The 21,469-nt window shown below is 37.6% G+C and overlaps 3 protein-coding genes across 3 annotated transcripts; 2 read left to right on the top strand and 1 right to left on the bottom strand.

The window, feature by feature from the left end:
* Window positions 1-2,058: 2,058 nt before the first annotated feature.
* Window positions 2,059-4,415, bottom strand: LOC130748745 (uncharacterized). The gene is made up of 3 exons (XM_057601990.1): window positions 3,691-4,415; window positions 2,531-3,258; window positions 2,059-2,409 (listed from the first exon to the last, which is right to left on the bottom strand). The coding sequence occupies exons 1-3, from the start codon at window positions 3,745-3,747 to the stop codon at window positions 2,406-2,408; spliced, it is 789 nt and encodes a 262-aa protein (XP_057457973.1). The 5' UTR covers window positions 3,748-4,415; the 3' UTR covers window positions 2,059-2,405.
* Window positions 4,416-9,827: 5,412 nt separating this feature from the next.
* On the top strand, window positions 9,828-14,045 carry LOC130748272 (homogentisate 1,2-dioxygenase). The gene is made up of 9 exons (XM_057601455.1): window positions 9,828-10,183; window positions 10,282-10,512; window positions 11,590-11,669; window positions 12,232-12,399; window positions 12,499-12,674; window positions 12,831-12,900; window positions 12,999-13,153; window positions 13,289-13,372; window positions 13,634-14,045. The coding sequence occupies exons 1-9, from the start codon at window positions 9,996-9,998 to the stop codon at window positions 13,871-13,873; spliced, it is 1,392 nt and encodes a 463-aa protein (XP_057457438.1). The 5' UTR covers window positions 9,828-9,995; the 3' UTR covers window positions 13,874-14,045.
* Window positions 14,046-15,174: 1,129 nt separating this feature from the next.
* Window positions 15,175-16,438, top strand: LOC130748621 (uncharacterized). The gene has a single exon (XM_057601853.1). It carries the CDS (start codon window positions 15,273-15,275, stop codon window positions 16,182-16,184), a length of 912 nt encoding a protein of 303 aa, XP_057457836.1. The 5' UTR covers window positions 15,175-15,272; the 3' UTR covers window positions 16,185-16,438.
* The last annotated feature ends 5,031 nt before the right edge of the window (window positions 16,439-21,469 follow it).

The following is a 21,469-nucleotide window of genomic DNA, read 5'->3' as shown; positions in this document are numbered from 1 at the left end:
GGTTACTAAAAAAAATTGTGATTTGGATGTATCTCATTAATTTTTTGAGATATTACAATCATGCTCTTCTGTTGATTTCCTGTTTAATTGCTATTCGAAATTAATTGTGTGTTATTTTTTCCAATAAAACCTGATGAGATTTGAGAACTAACTGTAACATGTCATAAAAGGATATGATTATATAAAAAATTAGGGAACTTTATAATTGCAGCACTTATTCTGAGATTGCAGATGTGTTCGTCCCTTATGGACCCAATTGGTTGCGGCGCATCGATAACCCGAGTTCTTTGCGTCGGAGTTTCGGCCATGGCTGCTAGAGAACATTAGAGGGCGTACGCTATCCTCTTACGGAGCGGTGTGACCCCAAATTTTGGCATCATTGTTTTGGGCTATTTGGACTGCGCGTGCGAACTACATTTTCTAGGGTAAGTTTTGTTTTGCAGCAAATTTTGATCTCTACACTAGGTTGCAGGTTGGCCACGTGCATTGTAGGAATGTTCTACACTCTCCCTTCTTACCTCGTCGTCGTGTTTACCATCTAACTCTAGTAGGATGGGCTCCTCTCAACCCACTTGGATTAAGTGCAACACAAACGGTTCGGTAAGGTGTACTTCTCAGTTTGCGACGTGCAGAGGAGTTTGTCGAGATTCCAATGAGCGGTGGTTCTTTGGCTTTAGTCGTAATTTGGAGACTTCTAGTGTGCTTTGGTTGGAGCTTTGAGGCATCTTCACCATTCTCTCCCTCGCGTGGGGGATGGGGTTCTCCAAGATCATTGTGGAGAGAGTGACTCCATGACTGCGGTGCAACTGATAAATGAGGGTTGTGACTCTCTTCACTCTTATGTCTCTCTTGTTAGTCAAATTAGAGCCTGGAAGATGGAAGCTTGGTAGTTTCTTTATGTCCACATCCAGCGGGAGGCTAACAAGTGGCAGACTGCTTAGCAAATATGGCGCATGATCTGGCTATAGGTACCCATGTTATGGAGAGCCCCCCACCTTAGTGCTCAAACCTACTTCTGTTTGATTGTATGAGAGTTTCTTTCTCACGTTCTACCCTTGTGTAGTTTATCTTTGCTTCGGGCTTAATCCCTCCATATAACAAAAAAAAAATCACAATTGGAATGGGAGAACCTCCACATTCAGTTGAAAAAACAGATTCTGTAAATACTACACTTGGTACATCATGAGTGATCATCCTATCACATCTTTGAACAAAAAGCACAAGCAATTAAAGCTAAAATATGTGCCACCTTATTGAACTGCTAGCAATTTGCAACTTGAGATTACAATAAAACAATATAAAATACAAAATAAAAATAGTGCATTGTGGGATAAAAATAAAAGGAAATAAACAAGATAAAACAAATATTAACCTCAAAGATAAAGTTGTAGAAGTAAACTAACTTGGAAAAGACATTGGGTGAAAACCATATATATAGACTACTGACAGCCAATATTATTGATAACTCCGACCATAAATTTATAATTTACCAACAGATCAGTACATCGGTACATTATTGACAATTTATAATTGTTGGTATGGCTAAATTTGGATCAAATTTGAGCGGGAAATATTGTCTGCCATATCACTAATGTCAAGGTCGCTGATAAAATGCGTCAAAACTTCGACACGTTAGTAATGTTGCAGTCAAATTTTCCCGCTAAAACTTGCCATTTAGTGATTGTTAAAGCGGCGACACGATTTTTTCCCCTTTCCTAAAGACCAAACCATCGTACATAGCAGTTTTCTTATAGTGACATTATTAATTATCTAGTCTTCGCTTCAATTGAGTCGGTTGTGTGAATGCTCTTAATCATAAAACACTTATAAAAGTAAATCGCTTAATGAAACACGTGATGAGAACATGGAATTAAACGAAAACAAAATAAACACAAAATGTTGCGTGAAGCCTTGTACGTTTGTTGTCTTGTCCAAGATGGTGAAGCCTTGTTATGGTTCTCTTCAATTGATGTTTCATATGTCTATCTTATTTAGAATGTGAAGAACATAGATATGTAAAGAAAGATTGAAAAATGTACGAAAGCAAAAAGGGTGGATAGCATAATCTAAGCATTTGTCACAAAAGTGATCAAGATCAGCGTACCATAATCATCAAGTATTCAGCCTTATATGATCCTAAAAGGCTATCAAAATAAATCCATATGAAGCTAATTGGGTGGAAACAAATCCACTACCAACTATCATAAAATAGAAATCCTATCATGATAGGTCCTAACTAAAATAACAGAATCCAAATAAACACAAAAGTAAATAACAACAAAACAAAACGTCAGCCAGCCAAACCACAGTAGAGATATGCTCCTCGGCCACAAAGTCCCTTTATGCAATTGGCCAGGTGCTGGAAATGGCATTTTTTCTCTTTTATATCTCTTTTAAAGCTTCCTTCACCTACATCCATATAAAATAGATTAAGATAGAGATCTATCTCAAAAGAAATAAAAATATAAAATAAAGTATATAAATCATTATGCAATATGTGGTGCAAAATATATAACATGCACACACTCACAGAGCAATGTTCTTTCCTTTTCTAAACGCAGCATCTTTTTCACACAATTCAAGCTCATAAGCTTTCAAGTGACCTATAAGCTCATAAAGATTCATTGTGGCCATGTCCTTGGCTACTTGAATGGCAGTCACCAAGGGTCTCCATTGCTTTGGAAGACTCCTCAAGATCTTCCACACTTGGTGAGAAGATGGAATGGTCTTTCCAAGTGATTTAAGACGATTAGTGATTGTTTGAAATCTTCCAAACATCTGATCAATGGACTCATGTGATTCCATCTTGAACATCTCATATCGACAAGTCATTATGCTTAACTTTGCTTCTTTGACATCTTTGGTGTCTTCATGAACAATGGCTAAGGTGTCCCACATGTCCTTGGCTGTTGAGCAATCAGAAATCTTGTTGAACTCTGATTTGCTCAGGGCACAAGCCAGGTAGTACTTGGCCTTAGCATTCAGCGACGCCTGATATTTCTGCTCAGGAGACCAGGAGGCCTTTGGAACATCAACACCACCTTCTCTTGGAACAAGGTATCCACTTTCAATGATGTCCCACATATCAAAGCATGTGGACTCAAAAAAGAGTCGCATTCTTGCCTTCCAATACTCATAGTCTTCTCCATTGAAGGCTGGAGGCCCTGGAACTGATTGACCTACTGCAAGGGAGATATGATTCCCACCATGTTCCCTCATGGCAAAATAGGGGAGATTAGCCCGTGTAAGGCTTGTGTTCTGTTTCAGAAATAGGAAACATTAAAAGGTTATATTAAACAAGTAATAATGTGGTATAATATGGTAGCATAAAGTTTGCAAGATCTCAAACGCAAAAAGTTGGATGATAAACAAACGCATCTTAGAGACCAATCATCAGCACCAATTATTAAAACAAGTGAGCAGAAAATGTGGAGAAGAAAGTTGAAAACACAAATCTAAAGACACACATTAATGTAATATCAAGAAGAAAAAAAACAAAAAGCATATTAACAAAACCCAATGAAAAAGTTGAGTTACTCAAAATCATGCTACTTGGAAGGAGACCCAGTTGATTACAAGATTCAAACTTTAGAGTAAAAACACTCACTCATTAGATTGAAAGAAGGAAAAACGTGAAAATTATCTGCAGTTGAAATTTGGAGGGGAGAGTTGAATGGAATAGATGCATACCTCGTCCTGAATGTAGCAGTAGCAACCGCTGCCTTTGTTACTTGTTGTGCTACCCATGAACAATGAAAGAGCAAGGGATTCCGAAAAGGGATTTAGAATTCGCACCCCACCTATTAGATTTTACACCCCATAATTTCAGTTTTTTAAGTTCTGATTCCGAATTAATTGAGTTTCCAAAGCATTTTCTCACTTAAAAGTGGAGTGTTTTATTGTATTGTATTTTGCACGTCCAGGAATTTAAATCCCGAATTAATTCGGAACATAAAATTCAGAACTTAAAAAACTGAAATTGTGGGGGGAGGGGGGGAATCGGGTTGCGAATTCTAAATCAACCAGAAAAGAGGAGAAAGAGCCAGATAGAGAATGTGTAGTATTTGGGAAAGAAAGGAAGAGCAAATTAAAGTGAAGAGGTAGCTAAGTGAGCTAGAAACTGAGCTAGGTGACAGACTGAGACTGAAAGGTACGATTAGCAACGGGCAAGAACACCCAATGTATGTAGTCTTCAGACAATAAAAGCAATGACAACGGGCAAGCCAAGATTACAGACTGCACTTCACCTTTTGTAGACAGATGATGTATTGAGACCATATCCAATGGTTAAGCAAAAAAAATATTTTGTTTACTTTTTTTCTATCTCACTTTTTCTCTTCTCAACACTCCACATCATCTTCTCTCTTCAATTCAACACTCTTTCAACAATTACCCACTCCAATGGTTTTACTTAACTCTCAACACCCTACCCCACCACTCACCACTCACCCTACCCCACTACTTTTTTATTTCACATTTTTATTTAATTTTATATTTTTGTTTTTTATAATTACATAAAATTACAATTATCGATTTAAATTAAATTAAAACAATAAACACTAAACAATTTTTTTTTTTAAAATATAGACTATAATTTTTTTTCTTAACTTAAAATGCAATAAACACTAAACAATTAATTTTTTTTTTCTTAACTTAAAATAAGATGGTGAGAGAGATAATAAGAGGGTGAAAAACTTGATTTTTTTTCTGTGTCCAAATTAAACGAACCAAGTCTCTATTTATAGAGAAAAAAAAATCATGAATTTTGGTATAATTTTTTTTTTTCAGAAAATATATTTTTTTCAGAAATAATTGAGTTCAAAAGATAAGGGTAAAAGAAATATGAAGCCACGAATCAGAAGCTGACACGTGGCAAGGAAAAAAAAGACTTTCTCTTTCCTGCACGCGCCTTGTCTGCGCGCCAGCGGTGGCCACTGGCCTCGCGCCACGTGGCACACCGCAGGCACTTAAATTTTGTTGAAAAACTTCAACAATTTTCTTCTCTCTTCTCCCTTTCAACACACTTCAACAACCACTAAAATCACTCAACAAAATTCAACAACCAATTCAACCATCCATTGTATATGGTCTGATTGGGAGGATTAACTTCTGAAACATCACATCAACTTTATATCTAAAGAATCAAATCAATATGTCCTTACAAATATATTATTTGTTGTTTCACTTCACATCCAAAACTGTAGTTAAGTAGTTTGATTTGGTTTGGATTTGAGATAAACTCTCATTTGATTCAATTTCATCAATATAGGAAAATAAAAAAGAAACTGAAATCAGATAGTAAGCGCATTATTGGTAGCTTTGCTTACTCGATGGTCTTTGACTCTTTGGACGATGTCTTCGGTGGGACAGTACAAAAATGAACCATGGTGATACAGTCACTGTTCCTCACTTAAGTTACGAAAATACCCATTTTATCTTTTCACTTCCCTTCTTTCTCCTTTACACTCACAACCTCTCCTAGCATGTATCCGGCGCCACACGCCGCCGCCGTCTCCAACCACTACTCCGCCCTCAACAGTCCTCTCCAATCTATCATCCTTCATTCCTTCTTTGGATCATCTTCCCCACCTAGCCTTTTCACCATTTGTAGCATGGAGATCTTGCATAAAGAACCCATATTTCTAAAATTGCAATGAACACATTATATTTCCACAGCTGAGAAGCTAGGCCGATGATTAAGATATAAATTTCAATCAAGTTTTATCAATCATGACAATTGGGTATCAATTAACTGAAAATCCAAAGACCCATAATCGAAATGCATGCCTTATGGCTTATGCCTCTATCTCATTCCCCAAACAAAATTGCAAAATTTGAAACAACATGGATAATTAGATTCAAGAAAAATACAACCTTTTGATCACCTTTTTATTCTTTTCGTAGCTGAGAAACCTCCATCTCAAGTTGTGTATTCTCTAAAATTTTACATTTTTTCCCTTTTTTTTTTTTGCTTGTCTTCAAAGAATCTGGGTTCTAGAATCCTCTGTTAAACCCCTTGATGGGAGCCCATGTACAAGTGTTGATCAAAATACCCAAGTTTATGTAGAAGAGGGGGATTACTTGCGCAGTTATAGAGAAAAAGAAAAGGAGAAAAGGAGGAGGAAGGGGAAGAGGGAAAGGGAGAAGGAAGAAGGAGGGCTGCGGTGGCAGCACCATGGACCAAACGGTGGTTCGGAGGAGGGTGAAAGCTGCACGATGCTTGATGGAGGATGATGACCTTGAAGGACGGTGGTGCTGGGCTAGTAGGCTAGGAAAAGGAGAGACAGAGAAGAACAGTCTGGAGGAGATGAGAGAGGGTAAAATTGGAATTGAGTTATTAAAGTTAGTTGAATATGAACCGTTGATTTTTTAATTAATATATCAAAGGTGTATATTGAACTGGACCATGGTGGTTCAGTATTTAACTGTCACACCGAAGCCAACACCGACTCTTTGTGCATAATTTGAGAAGATTAAATGAAGTGAGTGTGATCCACACCTTCTAACTCTCTCCCTTATATACTAAATAAGGATGGAGACTATCTATTACATTTCTTTCTTTCCAAAGTATGTTCAACTCTTTCAAAAAAAAAAAGTATGTTCAACCAAATATATCATTAAAGGAGAGATAGTTAGTCATCATTGTTTGGTTATCATCAGGGCGGGCGGGTCCCGATATTTTGGAGGCCCTGGCAAAATAATAAAAATAGACCCCTAATAATATTTTGGCTTAAATATGTTGGAGGCCCCTATAAAATAGGGGTCCTTTGGTTTAAGCCCCTACAAAATTTTTTCTTGGGAATAAGCCCCTAATGAGAAAATAATATATAGTGATAAGCCCCTGCCGTCAACTTCCGTTAAAAAATATATGAGTCAACAAACGGAGCTGACGTGGACCTTTGCCACCTCATCAAGTGGGCCCACAAGCTGTTGACATGGAAATGAGAAGAGAAATATGAAAATGTCAAATGTGGGATTTGAACCCAAGACCTAGAGCATAATGGGCAACATCCTTCCCACTAGGCTACAAGCTGCATCTTTAATACAAGTGCAAAATTTGATATATATCTCATTTAAACTGACAATTTTTTTTAAAAACACCATAATCAGGATTCGAACACCATACATGGAGGATCATACTCAATGTCCTTACAATTGAGCCACTGGCTCATTTTGTTATTCATGCGCACAACAATATATATATATATATATTATGTAAAAAAAAGAACAAGAATTCAACCCCACTTAAATCATAAAAAACTATTATTTTGTTCTTTCAGTATATATACTCATTAGTACTTAAAAGAAGTCAATATATGAACTCTAATAAATTTGTAAGATTTAACTTTTTTACGTTTTAAAGTTTTGTAAATATGTTTTTCTATTTACATTTAATATTTTATTTTGTTTCAAATTGATACATTATATTTTTTTGAACTCCAATTGATACATTATATAAGAGCGTATAAGAGCCTAAAAATGTAATTTTTAGAACTACCACATCAAATTTATTTAGCATTATCAGTTTGTTTTTAAATATATATTTAGTTTTGCGCTAAAAATACATGCATAAATTAGGCATTGACTTAGTGGTTAGAGCCTCCTCCATGAACCTCTATGTTTTGGGTTCAAATCATGCTTAGGACATTTTTAAATTTTTGGTTGAAATATTAGCAGCTTCAGTTTAAATAAGATATATATTAAATTTTGCACTTATACTAATGATGCAGCTTGTAGCCTAGTGGGAAGGATGTTGCCCATTATGCTCTAGGTCTTGGGTTCAAATCCCACATTTGGCATTTTCATATTTCTCTTCTCATTTCCACGTCAGCAGCTTGTGGGCCCACTTGATGAGGTGGCAAAGGTCCACGTCAGCTCCGTTTGCTGACTCATATATTTTTTAACGGAAGTTGACGACAGGGGCTTATCACTATATATTATTTTCTCATTAGGGGCTTATTCCCAAGAAAAAATTTTGTAGGGGCTTAAACCAAAAGACCCCTATTTTATAGGGGCCCCCAACATATTTAAGCCTAATATTTTTTAAACAACATTATCTATTTAAATTGTAAATATCATCAACAACTTCAAAAATGTGACTAACATAAACAAAACGTCATGTTCACTTATCTAGTGAATTAGGTAGAAGATCCCAATGAAACCTTCACGTTCCAATGTTAATTAAGCTCTTAAATATGACCAACAAATATCAAGTTACTTGTATCTGCAATTCTCATTAATTGTGAACACCTTCAATATAGAAGTACAGAATTGGTCTTAAATGCAACTACTTTTTTTTTTGGAAAACTTAAAAAAAAATTTCCTGAATAATGTAAAATATATATATATTTACTTAGCAAAAAGGGGTGGGAAAAAAATTATTTAGCAAAGTGGAGTAGTTTTTGGAGAAAAGGCCACGGGCGCAGTGCCCCAGTAAAAAAACAGTGGCCAGAAGTGTGAAAAGGCAACGGTTCCCTCTTAGTGTGGTAAAACCCAGATCTCATAAAAAGCTACGGTTTTTATACTGTTGCCTAAAGATTTTAGGCAACAGTTTAGAAACCGTAACCTTTGGAAAAAAAAAATTTGGACCCCCTCTTTTTGGAGGCCCTGGTTATCATCAAAGAGGTATGTGTGAGAGAGAGGTGGTGAACACTATACTTTCACCTTAGGTTGAGAGAGTATAAAATTATATTTACTCCGGACGGCTTCTTAATAACTTAGGGTTTGGATCCTCTCCAGTGGATTTCACTCAATTTTTATGCAATAGACATTTGTGGCAAAATGTTTCCAACCGTTACAAAATGTTGCTGCAAAAAATTGACAGAGGCGGTCTAACAAAATTTTGTGGCGGCTAAAACCGCTGCATATGTCAACTGGAGAAAAATTGAGAGAAATCAACGGCAGAGGATCAATTCCCGGCCGGGGATATCTCAGTCGATCAAAAGATCTGCGCAATATCTACCATGAGACTGGGCAGAGTGGCTCGGGAAGGAGCGCTCCATCAAGCAGTGTTTGCTCAACCACAAGAGGATCAAGATCAACAAGTCAAGGCGACCCAAGGTCATTTGTCCGCTTGGACACTCTATTTAAGGGGCTTCTTGCAGAAACAACTGTCAAGAATTCTAACCCTATAAATAGATATTCTATCTTTTACATAACATGTTATCTATTCTAATCATTTTACTTAGATTCTATTTGAGTTTTTTTAGAACCATTCTCACTCAAACATTAACTTTAGCATCAAAATATCTTCTACACGTACCCGCTCTGCCACTCAAGTTGAAGTTCCACCATGACTTGTATGGTATTACTCCATCCGTTCCTAATTATAAGACCTAGTTTCAAAATTTTCATGTTCCTAAATATAAGACCTCTTACAATAATCTAGCAAAAGATTTTGTATTCTTCCATATTTATCCCATCACATTAATTGTATGTTTTCAATTCCAAAGTTACCACCTACCATTAATTACTACTAATCCAACTAACTATGACTTTTGATATAAATGCAATGATTATTAGTGAGAGAAAATGACAAAGGGTAAATAGGGAAGAATGTATGCATTTTTAAAAAATCAATACACTAATTAGTCACATTAAGTGTTTTCTTAATAAGCACAATTTTTTGGAATAAGTCTTATATTTAGGAACGGAGGAAGTAATAGTTTTGCCCCCTAATTATTAATAATCACTAATAAATCATAAGTCCCAATCACATGCTTGTCATCATAAAATAAAATCACTTGCTTCTAAAAAAAGTAAAAAACAAAAAACTCATGTTCATATCCTTTTGACGTGTCATTACTTGTATCTACCTTAATCACACACACTTCCGTGTCACAACAACTCCACTTTCCACAACCTTAAACCGATCACCCTCGTTTAACACGACACGACACTCTTCACTCTTCATCTCACAGTATCACCATTTTCTCGTTTCCTCAAAGTTCCAAAACACACGTTGTTTCTTGTCGTTTTCACTCTTCCCGTGAATCATGGAACATTCCACCGCCGGCGACGACTTCAACTACCTCTCCGGCTTCGGCAACCACTTCTCCTCCGAGGCCCTCGCCGGAGCTCTCCCGGAGGCCCAGAATAGCCCCCTTATCTGCCCCTATGGCCTCTACGCCGAGCAAATCTCCGGCACCTCATTCACTTCTCCTCGGAATCTCAACCTCTTCAGGTTAATCACCAACCAAACCACTTTCATCATTCTTCACATCAAATTGGTCCTATGTTCGAAGCTGATTTTTTGTTTGTTTTTGGGTTGTGAATGTGTAGTTGGTTTTATCGGGTCAAACCATCGGTGACCCATGAACCGTTCAAGCCTCGGGTTCCTTGTAATGGAAGGATTTTGAGTGAGTTCAACCACTCCAACAGTTCTACTAACCCAACACAGCTTCGATGGAAACCGATGGATTCGCCTGATTCACCCACGGATTTCATTGATGGGTTATCTACGGTTTGTGGTTCTGGTAGCTCCTTCATGCGCCATGGATATGCTATTCACATGTAATCAATTGATATCCTGTTATTAATTCAGTTGTTGACTTCTATTTTTGGGTGGTGCTTATAGTCATGAGCTTAATTCACTTCAATTATGATGTATGCTCTATTCTTTGTTGGCTAAGAATTTTAGGATTTTTGATCTATGGTGGAAGAGAGTTGATATCAATCATACACCTGAGTGACCTGACATTGGTGGGGTTAGGGAGTAGGGACATGTTTAAAGTGAGCACAAATGTGTTATTACATGTCAAGTTAGGAATGCTGATAGTTGATTTGGGTGGTCCTCAACTAGGACAAGATCTCTGTAGTTGGTGAGACTTTAAATGCTGATGCTGGAGGTGATATATATACACTGCATAGACATTGACCCTCTTGCAGTCATGCTATTTTTAGGGATATCTTTAGGAGTGAATTAAAAGGGGCGAAGATTAGTAACTAAGTGGCTAAAATCTTCTATTGGTGTTACTTGAAGTGCAATAAATCTAAGATATTGCTCCCTGGCTATTTGGGATCTAGTTCTCTGTTACTAGGGGTTGAGTCATGAAGGGATTTTATCCCCTCTTTGCCTCTATCCAGAAATTGGGAGATGCTGTGAGGGATTTTAACCCCTCTTTGCCTGTATCCAGAAATTGGGAGATGCTGTTTAGTTATTAGGCTCATAAAAGCTGTGCCCCAGAGGCCTCATTTTAGTGGGTTTGCATCATGTTTCCCTGGTCCTCCTGCACTAATTGTGTGGGTCACAGGCTGGGTTGGTGGGGTCCCAAGTTTCAGTCCAGAATAATTGTCATGGTCTAAGCGAGATGAGTGATGAGTAATCAAGTAATTGGACAAGTTGTTCTATGCTAAATGATTTGTTGACATAAAAGTTTATTTATGTTTGCCATAAGTAATGTTACTATGGATTGCTGCCATAAAAACGGTTTTGTTAGCGCGGACTGATTTTAAGGGTACAAATAGTGGAAAAAGAAATTAGAAAGGAAAGTATTTATTGCAATGGAAATAGATTTGGTATGGAAATTTTTTAAATTTTGAAGGTAACATTAGCTCTTTAATAAATGGGAAATGTTATATGACTTATAGGTACACTGCTAACAAATCAATGAACAATTGTGCCTTTTGCAATGCTGATGGTGACTTCTTGATAGTTCCCCAGCAAGGAAGTAAGTAACTATAACAAGCTCCTTATTTGTTCACTAGAAAGTTGTATTTTGGGTTTATTGCATTGTGCTTGAGTACTTGTGTTAGAAGTTAGAACTCTTTCTGTACCCATATAATTTCTCTATTGATCGGCCGTCGGCCCTCAATGAACTCAGGGTCCTGTCTTTCCCTTTCTGCCAAAGTAAAGATAGTGTACATCTTCCTCTTGATACTTGAATGCAAAAGGAATTTCCTTGTGGAAGGATGCATTTAAATAATAAGTAATATTTCTCAGAGGGCTGGTGTGAATGTCTTAATGAATGGGTTCGTTGGTTTTTATATTTTCCATGATTTCTTTCATTGGAGTTGTCTTTGGCTCTTTATGTAGAATCTTGTTACTAGATGGATTAATAATTCTCACCATTTTTTAATTCTTCCATGCATTGGTACCTGCTTTGCTGTTGGAGCTAATACCAGTTTCATGATTCTTAGAGTATGCTTTAATGCTTCCTGTGCGTCAGCTTTTGGAGAGAAATCTTATCCCATTTTATTTATCTTTCTGAACACCTTCTGCTGGATTTGCAGGACTCTTCATAACTACTGAATGTGGAAGATTGAAAGTTTCCCCAGGTGAAATTGCTATGCTACCCCAAGGTTTTCGTTTTACTGTCGATCTGCCTGATGGTCCATCACGTGGCTATGTTGCTGAAATTTTTGGTACTCATTTTCAACTTCCTGATCTGGGACCAATAGGTATCTTCTCTCTCTTGTAGTTAAGAAATTTAAGCAACCATATTTATTGCTTAAAAATTCATAATATGTATAATTAAAAAAGTTTTGTTTGCATCTTAGGTGCTAATGGTCTCGCTGCCCCAAGGGATTTCCTTGTTCCTACAGCATGGTTTGAGGATAAATCTTATCCTGGGTACACCATAGTACAGAAGTTTGGTGGTGAACTATTTTCTGCAGTACAAGATTTCTCTCCCTTCAATGTTGTTGCTTGGCGTGGTAATTATGTTCCGTATAAGGTATGGTTTTCTCATCTACACTGTTTAAAGAGAATGAATGAGTCTTAATTAAAATCCTCATCATGTCATTTTCAATTTGTCAGGATCTGGGATAAGGTTCCTGTGAAAACTTTCATCTAATATGATTAATTTGGCTACTCTTCTTTTCACTTGCAGTATGATCTTAGCAAATTCTGCCCTTACAACACAGTTCTCTTTGATCACAGTGATCCATCAATCAACACTGGTATGCATTTTCCAAAAGAATTTTCCCTGAACCACTTTCTCTCGTCTTTTTCGGTTCAGTGAAATTCCTTGTTTAACAATTATTGCTCTTATATACAGTGTTGACAGCACCAACTGATAAGCCTGGAGTGGCATTGCTTGATTTCGTCATTTTCCCGCCCAGATGGCTGGTTGCTGAACACACTTTCCGGCCTCCATATTATCACCGCAACTGCATGAGTGAATTTATGGGTCTCATCCATGGTGGCTATGAGGTGCATTATATCAAAAATTGACTTTTAATCACTGTTTGTTGGAAGCATTATAAGGTTTACATTTTTGCTGGTCATTAGGCAAAAATTGTGTCTTCTCTAGCCTGTGCCTAATACATTTGTTTGGCTTCTTTTCAGGCGAAGGTTGATGGGTTTCTTCCGGGCGGTGCAAGTCTTCATAGCTGTATGACTCCCCACGGTCCTGATACGAAGTCATATGAGGTATGGTTTTTCTGAACAATCAAGAACACACTATAAGATCATTCTTGTACCATCTTTGTCTACATCCCTAAATCGAAAACCTTATTAGTTATATGTCATTTGCCGATAGCTTATTTGGATCACCTTCTCTTTTCTTATATTCAATTCTGGCATTCAGAAGCTAAGTTTCCCTCCAGAATTGATTTTCGTTTCAGAATTAATTGTATAAAGATTTCCAAACGTGCATTCAATCTTCTAATAACCTTTGTATTTGGTGGACAGGCCACCATTGCGCGTGGGAATGATGTAGGACCTAACAAGATCACTGACACGATGGCTTTTATGTTTGAGTCGTGTTTGATACCTCGCATTAGTCGATGGGCTCTCGAATCACCATTCTTGGACCATGATTATTACCAATGTTGGATTGGCCTGAGATCTCATTTCAATGTTACAGAGATATCTCCTAGAACCCCAACCTTGGATAGTGAAACGGTTGCTGGCGACACAAAATCCAGCTAGACAATGGAAGTCTTGAATTTCGTTGTACATAAGAATCCATCCAATGTAAGCAAAATGTTGTATGTAAAAATCAATAATGTAAAGTAAATAATGAGATTACTTCAAGAAAAAAATATAACGTTATATTAATGTTATATTAGATGTTGAATAATGAAAGTTGCAATTGTGATTCTTTTTTTGGTGCATCAAAGCTGAAAAGCTAAGAAAGAAAGGCAAAAGAAGGTTAAGGTCTACAAAAGTGAAAGAGGTGTTCGCCTTGTTGCTCCTGCTAGTGCTGGAGAAAGAGGCAAGAGCGGTAGGAGGAGGAGCACTGAACCACAATTTGAGATCGACATTGGCGATGGTCTAAGATGTTAGGACGCGTGCAAGGCGCTGCACGGCAGCTTTGGCAGTCGTGTGGGGCAAAATGATGCCCATTCGTTTTATTGGGTTCATGAGAGGGAAGATTGAAGGTCGAAGGATTTCTTCTTCATCTCCTCCTTATTGGAATTGTGGTTCGGGGTTGTGTTGTGGGTGGTTAATAGGGAAGAGGTGGTGGTTTAAATGGTTCTTTGCTTCTGGCTTCTGTTAGCAGACTTTATTGAAACCCCTCCTTCCCCTCCTTCTGTTTGAGATATGAGATTGAGTTGGGCGTGGTTTGAGGGTGAAGAGGTGGGCAGGATTAAGGGTGAAGAGCTTGATGAAAATGAGGATTAGCATGAAGAACATGGTGAAGGTGAAGATGAATGGCCGATGACTAGTAAGAACTTGTTTTTTTATTTGATTTTCTTGTAATAACATCTCAAAACTCCCAATAGTACTCCATTTAATTCATTGCACTATTTCAAGTCATTCAAATTCAAGTTTCGACTTCTTCAACCCTTTCATAATCAAATTTCTTTAAGTTTTTTATAGTCAAGCTCAACCTTCTTCAAGCTTTCAAATCAAGTTTTTCCGAGCTTTCCTTCATAATTAACATGTTCTATGTAAGGAGAATATGTGGAAGTAATTCCCATTAGACACTCCAAATAAAAAATCCATTTAATTAGAGGTCATCGAGTGCTAGAACATCCCCTACGCATAATCGACTCTCGGATGCCCGCTCTAATTGTGAATTTTCGGTTGTTTTCTCCTTAAAAAGATATTAGTGGCGAAATTTGTCATGTTCTAATTAAAATTAAATTTAAAATGGAGAATGAAGAGATAAGATTTTTAAAATATAATTTTCAATAATAATTTTTATTATTTATCATGTGTCACTATTTTTTATTTTTTGGTTACATTTGGAAAAAGAAATAAAATCACTTGACCCTTTTATCCGAAGTGTTTCTTCACAACCAGGCACAAGAGAATAAACACCTTCACAACCAGGTTCAAAGAAAGAGGCTCAGCTAGGGTTTCGAATCGAATCGAATCGAAGATGGCTCGTAACGAAGAGAAAGCGCAATCGATGCTGAACCGCTTCATCACCATGAAAGCGGAGGAGAAGAAGAAACCCAAGGAACGCCGCCCCTTCCTCGCCACCGAGTGCCGCGACCTCTCCGAAGCCGACAAATGGCGCCAGCAAATCATGCGCGAAATCGGCCGCAAAGTCGCCGAGATTCAGAACGAAGGCCTCGGCGAACACCGCCTCCGCGACCTCAACGACGAGATCAACAAACTCATCCGTGAGAAATCGCATTGGGAACGCCGCATCGTTGAACTCGGTGGCCCCAACTACACTCGCCACTCCGCCAAGATGACTGACCTCGACGGCAACATCGTCGACGTCCCCAATCCATCCGGCCGCGGCCCCGGATACCGCTACTTCGGCGCCGCGAAAAAACTCCCCGGCGTCCGCGAACTCTTTGACAAACCCCCTGAGCTACGCAAGCGGCGGACGCGATACGACATTTATAAGCGGATTGATGCGGCTTATTATGGATACCGGGATGACGAGGATGGGATTCTGGAGCGGCTGGAGCCGTCTGCGGAAGCGGCGATGCGACGGGAAGCGGCGGAGGAGTGGTACCGGCTTGATAGGATTAGGCAGGAGGCGAGGAAGGGTGTGAAAAGCGGGGAGGTGGCTGAGGTGTCGGCTGCGGTGAGGGAGATTCTAAGGGAGGAGGAGGAGGATGTGGTTGAGGAGGAGAGGATGAGGGGTAGGGAGATGAAGGAGAGGCTGGAGGAGAATGAGAGGGAGTTTGTGGTGCACGTGCCGTTGCCGGATGAGAAGGAGATTGAGAAGATGGTGCTGGAAAAGAAGAAGATGGAGCTGTTGAATAAGTATGTTAGTGAGGATCTCATGGATGAGCAGAGTGAAGCTAAAGACATGCTTAACATTCATCGTTAAGGTTGGTGATTTATGTTCTGCTTGGAAAAATTAGAGTAGCATTAGGTTGCTGAATTTATTTGATCTCACTTTGATTACATGTTGCAATTGAGTTTTATGCAAAGAGATGGGTGGTGATTGGAGAGTGTGACCTGTTTTGAAATCATCTTACAGGAGCTATTAATAGTTGTAAAATTCACTTGATGAGATGTGTGTTCATTGAAAGAATTGCATTTCTATCACCCTGCAAATGAATTTATATTGTTGGTTGGTCATATCATCACTGCCCCATGATTTGGTGCTTATGGTTTGTGAAAAATGCAGAAATTCAGCATTATGTTGTGTTTTCATTACTGTTTAGATTTGGAGTAGATAAGGTTGCTAATTTTTGGCCCTCTAGTAGCTCTGACTTTGATTACATGTTGCAATTGACTTAGATGCATAGAGATATGTGGTATCTGGAAAGTAATATTTTGCGACAGTGCTACGTTTTTTAAGTTTTCTCGATGACTTATTTATTGTTTTAAATTGTATGATGGATGAAGTATTTGTTGACGTTGAGAAATTGAAATGCATCCTACTAGCATTTTTGGGTTTCTATCGCCCTGCACAAGGATATGCAAATAGTTTTATTGTATCACCAATATAGTTTAGATTTTGTGATCTCCAAAGATATATATTGTGGTTTAGTTTATTCATTTATGGTTAAATATAATAAGATGGGGAGTATGTGAAGGCTTCAGCTGCATCAACTAAATGGTTGTCTTTCCAATTCTTGCTTGTGATCCTGGCTTGTAAGTACCATTGCAAGCCCTTGTTGAGGCTGTGACATGTTTCAGCAATAAATCAATGGATTATTTTGCCTCTTGTATGCTGATGGTGACTTCTTGTAGTCTGTAGTGTTCATCAATTCACTACTACTCTACAGTATTTCAGCTCTTTAATCAACATATAATTTAGAGCTTGTTTGTTATTTCTCATCCCTCTTTCCGAGGCACACAAACCGAAATTAACCCCAACTCAACCCTCCTGTTCTGTCTCAAACTCGAAAGCAAGGTATTGTTGTTTTGGCTTTTGATCTGAGGCTTATTTGTGTTTGGTTGCAAAGGAATGTTTGATTAGCTTGTTAGCAAAATTTTCTGCAAAATAGATTTCTCAGCAGCTGACAGTGCAGGCATTTAGCTTTTCTGACTGTTCAAATTGATTTGTCCACGATATTTTGTCAGCGAAATCCTGTGCAAAAATCAGGAAGAACAAAATTTGTGGATCATCTTCATTGTTAGTTTTTGTGAATTTTGTTTGTGCAATTGCCTTTACTTTCTGTTTCAGAACATGGCCGTATCTTTTCGAGTTACAGTTACCAAATGCATGAACTGTTAAACCTTGCTCAGTGCTATTCAATCCGTTCTTAGTATTATAATTTAGGTACCTGCCTACCATCTTGTGAAATGCAAGTTGGAAGAGGTAACCACATTAGGCTCTTCTATTGGAGGATATATAGTCTTTTTACCCTAGTGACAATAACACAGTTCATCAGTTTTTATACTAGATGTCATTGTAAAGCTGCACTGATTTCTATTAATGAAGTTTGGAACTAAATGTCTATTTATCGAGGGCTAAGAGTATTTGTTAGATTACTATTGGCATGACCCGCCATCCGCAATTAACAATACTCTTTGCTATACAGAGCATAAGAATAAGGAACTTGGATCCTTCTGCAGCAAATTCTTCTATAGTCTCTGTCTAGCAAACTTCCAATCATTGGTTTTAGAGTTATCAATTGAAAAAATAAATGGTCAATTTAAGATACTAGATCTAGATGAGTTATTTTATGTTAGTTGGATGGGGAGAGGGGAATCCATCTTAAGCAAAAGCTGATGGGGTTGTGGCTGATTTTCTTTGTAATGATTTCTTGTTTGGTCAAATGTTTGTGGCTGATCTCTTGCTGTAATGTCCACGTTAGCCAGAATGTTGGTCCCAACACATGGTCCTTATGCTGCAAAAGTGTCTGACATTCATGTGTTCAATTGGATTAGAATCATGATCCTCGTGTTAAAATTGTGTCTATCATGTACGTTAACTGGTAAATGTTAGCTAATTGGTTGGCGTGATAAAACACAAACAAAAAGTAGGAGCATAAGTCCACTTTTTTTTGGCTAAAGGAATATTATATGTTATTGTTATGGACGGTCAAATGACACTTACATCATGTAAATATTTGTCCCGTTGGTTGACACTTACAAACAATACTATATTTGCTCATAAAATTATGAACTGACATAACAGAAGCGAATAGATAAGTTTAAACATCATCCTTAAACAAATTTGATTAAATAACCAAGTCACTAGGTAATTTTTTTCATATAAGTTTTTTTCATACGTCAAGACCTTCGCTTTTTCTTGCTGCCCTTATTTTTGGGTTTTATTGGCTTTGCCAAAGCTGCTTTGAAGGAGACTAATCGAGAGAAGTATCAAATTCTTTGAAACGTTACATGCTAAAATTTCAAACAAGTAGTCCATGTAATACACAAGAACTTCAATTTTTGACGTATAGAAATAAAGTTGAGAATTATGATTTTCTAAAATTCAATTTAATATTTTTGAATAATTTTTTTTTGAAAGGGAATAAATTAATTTATTGATGGTGAATCAATTTAATAATAATTTATAAATATCTCAGTTTATTTATTAATGATTAACGAAAAAAATTTAATTATTTTTTGAAAGTGAAAAAGAATTGATTAACTGAATATCCATTTAATGAGTAATCAATACTAATTTTTTTATTGATTGAATATCTATTTAGAAAAATCATTTAAAGTTGATTTAAAATATTATTAGAAGATGAATAGTTTATTAGAAAGTATGTCAACAAAAACATTGTTAGGATAAAAATTGCATACAAGAAAATGTTAATCAATTTATTCTCTCTTGGACTCTAGAAGAAGAAACAGAGTACCTAAGTACAAATTCATCATGAAAAATTAATGGAAGACAATGACGTTTAACCAAATTATGGTTCACGAGAAAGTTCTTGGATGAAGTCAAGTGTTGAAGTATTCCAAACCACATATTGGTTTTAAAAATTGATGTGTTTGTGATTGTGATACTTTTAAGAAACATAAACCAATCTTCTTCTCTATGTAATGGCACACGACTTTTTTAAAAGTGTACCAAACTGCCACTAATATCTCCTAGCAAAAGTGTCAATGATGCAACCTCTCTAATCAGAAGGAACATAGGGGAAACATAAGTGCTACTAATTGATGTTTAAACACAACTATGAATACTGTTTAGTACGCTAATTGTAGAGCGATGAATTTGTCTCACAGTTATCAATTATGAATACTATGATTAAGACTAAAATAAATGATTGCTCAATGACTCAAAACTCCCGAATCCGTCATCGCTTACAATTTGTTTAGTGAACTTATAGTCGTTAAACCAATCCTCTAAGTTGGACTATTTCAGACGATAGCTCTATAGGTTCACGTTCTGAAATCAAATTCTGGCAACAGCACGAATCAATCTGCTTGCACTCAGAATCTAGTCAATCGTTAATTGTCCACGAAAAGCATAGAAGCTGATATTCATTGATTTGACCGATGTAATGTGTGTTTGTAACGTGAAGCACTCGCACACCATGAGCGCCATACAAAACAGCTTTCTAGTGCTTTCTCTTCCTTTTGATATTTCTTGCCATGGAGAAAAATAACACTTCTCAGCTAGATCGTGCTTCTTTGTCACAGTCCACTCTTCAAGGCTCAGGCTACAACTTTCAAACTCTACCTTAATTAGCTTCTTAATCCCATTTCCCCACAGTAGTTAACAACATCACGGCACCTACATTATCATTATGGTAAATGGTGATACCTGCAACATTGGAAAATACATGCAAGACTCTGAAAAGATTATTACTGGGTTATTAAATGGTGATACCAACATTGTATTAGTTAACAGAGAAGAAACCTAAAAAAATTAAGGAATTACTGGTTATTAAGGAAAAAATGGTTATTATCATTTTTGGGAGCTTATCAAAAAAAAATTATCATTTTTGGGAAGGAGGGGTAACAATTTTCTGTTTTTTTTTTTAATTGGAAGACAGATGCTGCTAGCTAAAGGACAAAACAATGGCGTGGATTATCACCAAAACAAATTAAAAAGTTGGAAATTAACGTAAAGATGGACAGGCCAAAGCCAATAGTAATAAATTAATATTAAATGTCATTTAATATTAATTAAATCCATTTAATATTAATTAAATTGATGTTCTTCATACTGTCACCGATGTTGTGCGCAGAGTTAGAGCTATGCTTGGTTAAGATTGGAGGGCGACGTTTCAGCATATTCCTCGGGAGAGAGATACTGCGGGAAACTCTTTGGCTCGCCAAGCTTCTAAAAAAGTCGCTCCATGAGGCGTTTAGCAGCAACCCCCCTCACATTTGAGGACTTTGCTGGAGGATACTTTTGTTTATCCTTATTTTCTATTTTCCTTTCTGTTTGTAACCAAAAAAGTTAATATTAAATGTGCGTTTGGACAACATGGATCTAGGTTGAAACCAACATGACATTTTGTTCGATATAAGTCAACGCAAACTTAATTTCACGTATTTCAACGCTCTAACCTAAAAGTTGGATTTTGCTACGTCGAGTTTAATGTGGATTCAAGAAGTAAAGTTTTGACTCATTAGCGTCGAGTGGCGGACGAGGACGTAGTGGCCGCGTGGCAAACAGCAGCATACGTCCTTTGGGAGGCTCGCAATAAGCTGGTGTTTGAGGGGCGGTCTTTCTCATGTGAAGCGGCGGTGAGGCGCGCTCTTGAGCTGCTGCAGCGTCCACAAATTGCACAGCCTCCATCGCGTCCAAGCATGGCTTTGAGCTCGGTTTGGCAACGTCCAGAGGAGGGTATAATAAAGGTTAATTTTGATGCTTCTTTCAAGTCAAGCATGGAGGCAGGAGCTGGGATGGTAGCCCGTGACTCAGATGGCCAGGTTCTTGCGGCTGCAGCTAGCTTCCCGGTGGCGGTTTCTTCCCCGGTGTTGGTGGAATCTTGGGCTCTTCGGTGGGCGGTTATCTTGGCTTTAGAGTTGGGCTTTCGCCGGGTATGCTTCGAGACGGATTGCTTGCAACTCTTCCAAAGGTGGAAGAAGCCTCCGGATGGTGATTCTTATTTATTGTCTATTATTCGAGAATGTTTATCTTTTTGTCGTTTTTTTTATGTAATGACTTTGTCTTTTGTGCGCCGTTCATTTTCTTGCTAAGATGGTCTCTACCTATGCCGGTTTGGTGTGGGTAGAGGAAGTTCC

The sequence above is a fragment of the Lotus japonicus genome, chromosome 3, assembly GCF_012489685.1.
Source record: "Lotus japonicus ecotype B-129 chromosome 3, LjGifu_v1.2".
Taxonomy (NCBI): Eukaryota; Viridiplantae; Streptophyta; class Magnoliopsida; order Fabales; family Fabaceae; genus Lotus; species Lotus japonicus.
The sequence above is the reverse complement of the archived record's forward strand: the minus strand, read 5'-3'. Positions and strand labels throughout refer to the sequence as shown.

What these genes read in the sequence shown, in the direction of transcription:
- LOC130748745 (XM_057601990.1), bottom strand. Translation starts at nt 3,747, where the DNA reads ATGGGTAGCACAACAAGTAACAAAGGCAGCGGTTGCTACTGCTACATT. An exon ending in ACTGCTACATTCAGGACGAG is followed by an intron (nt 3,259 to 3,690) that starts GTATGCATCTAT and finishes TTTCTGAAACAG; the next exon opens with AACACAAGCCTTACACGGGC.
- LOC130748272 (XM_057601455.1), top strand. Translation starts at nt 9,996, where the DNA reads ATGGAACATTCCACCGCCGGCGACGACTTCAACTACCTCTCCGGCTTC. An exon ending in CATGGATATGCTATTCACAT is followed by an intron (nt 10,513 to 11,589) that starts GTAATCAATTGA and finishes TATGACTTATAG; the next exon opens with GTACACTGCTAACAAATCAA. An exon ending in GTAATTATGTTCCGTATAAG is followed by an intron (nt 12,675 to 12,830) that starts GTATGGTTTTCT and finishes TTTCACTTGCAG; the next exon opens with TATGATCTTAGCAAATTCTG.
- LOC130748621 (XM_057601853.1), top strand. Translation starts at nt 15,273, where the DNA reads ATGGCTCGTAACGAAGAGAAAGCGCAATCGATGCTGAACCGCTTCATC.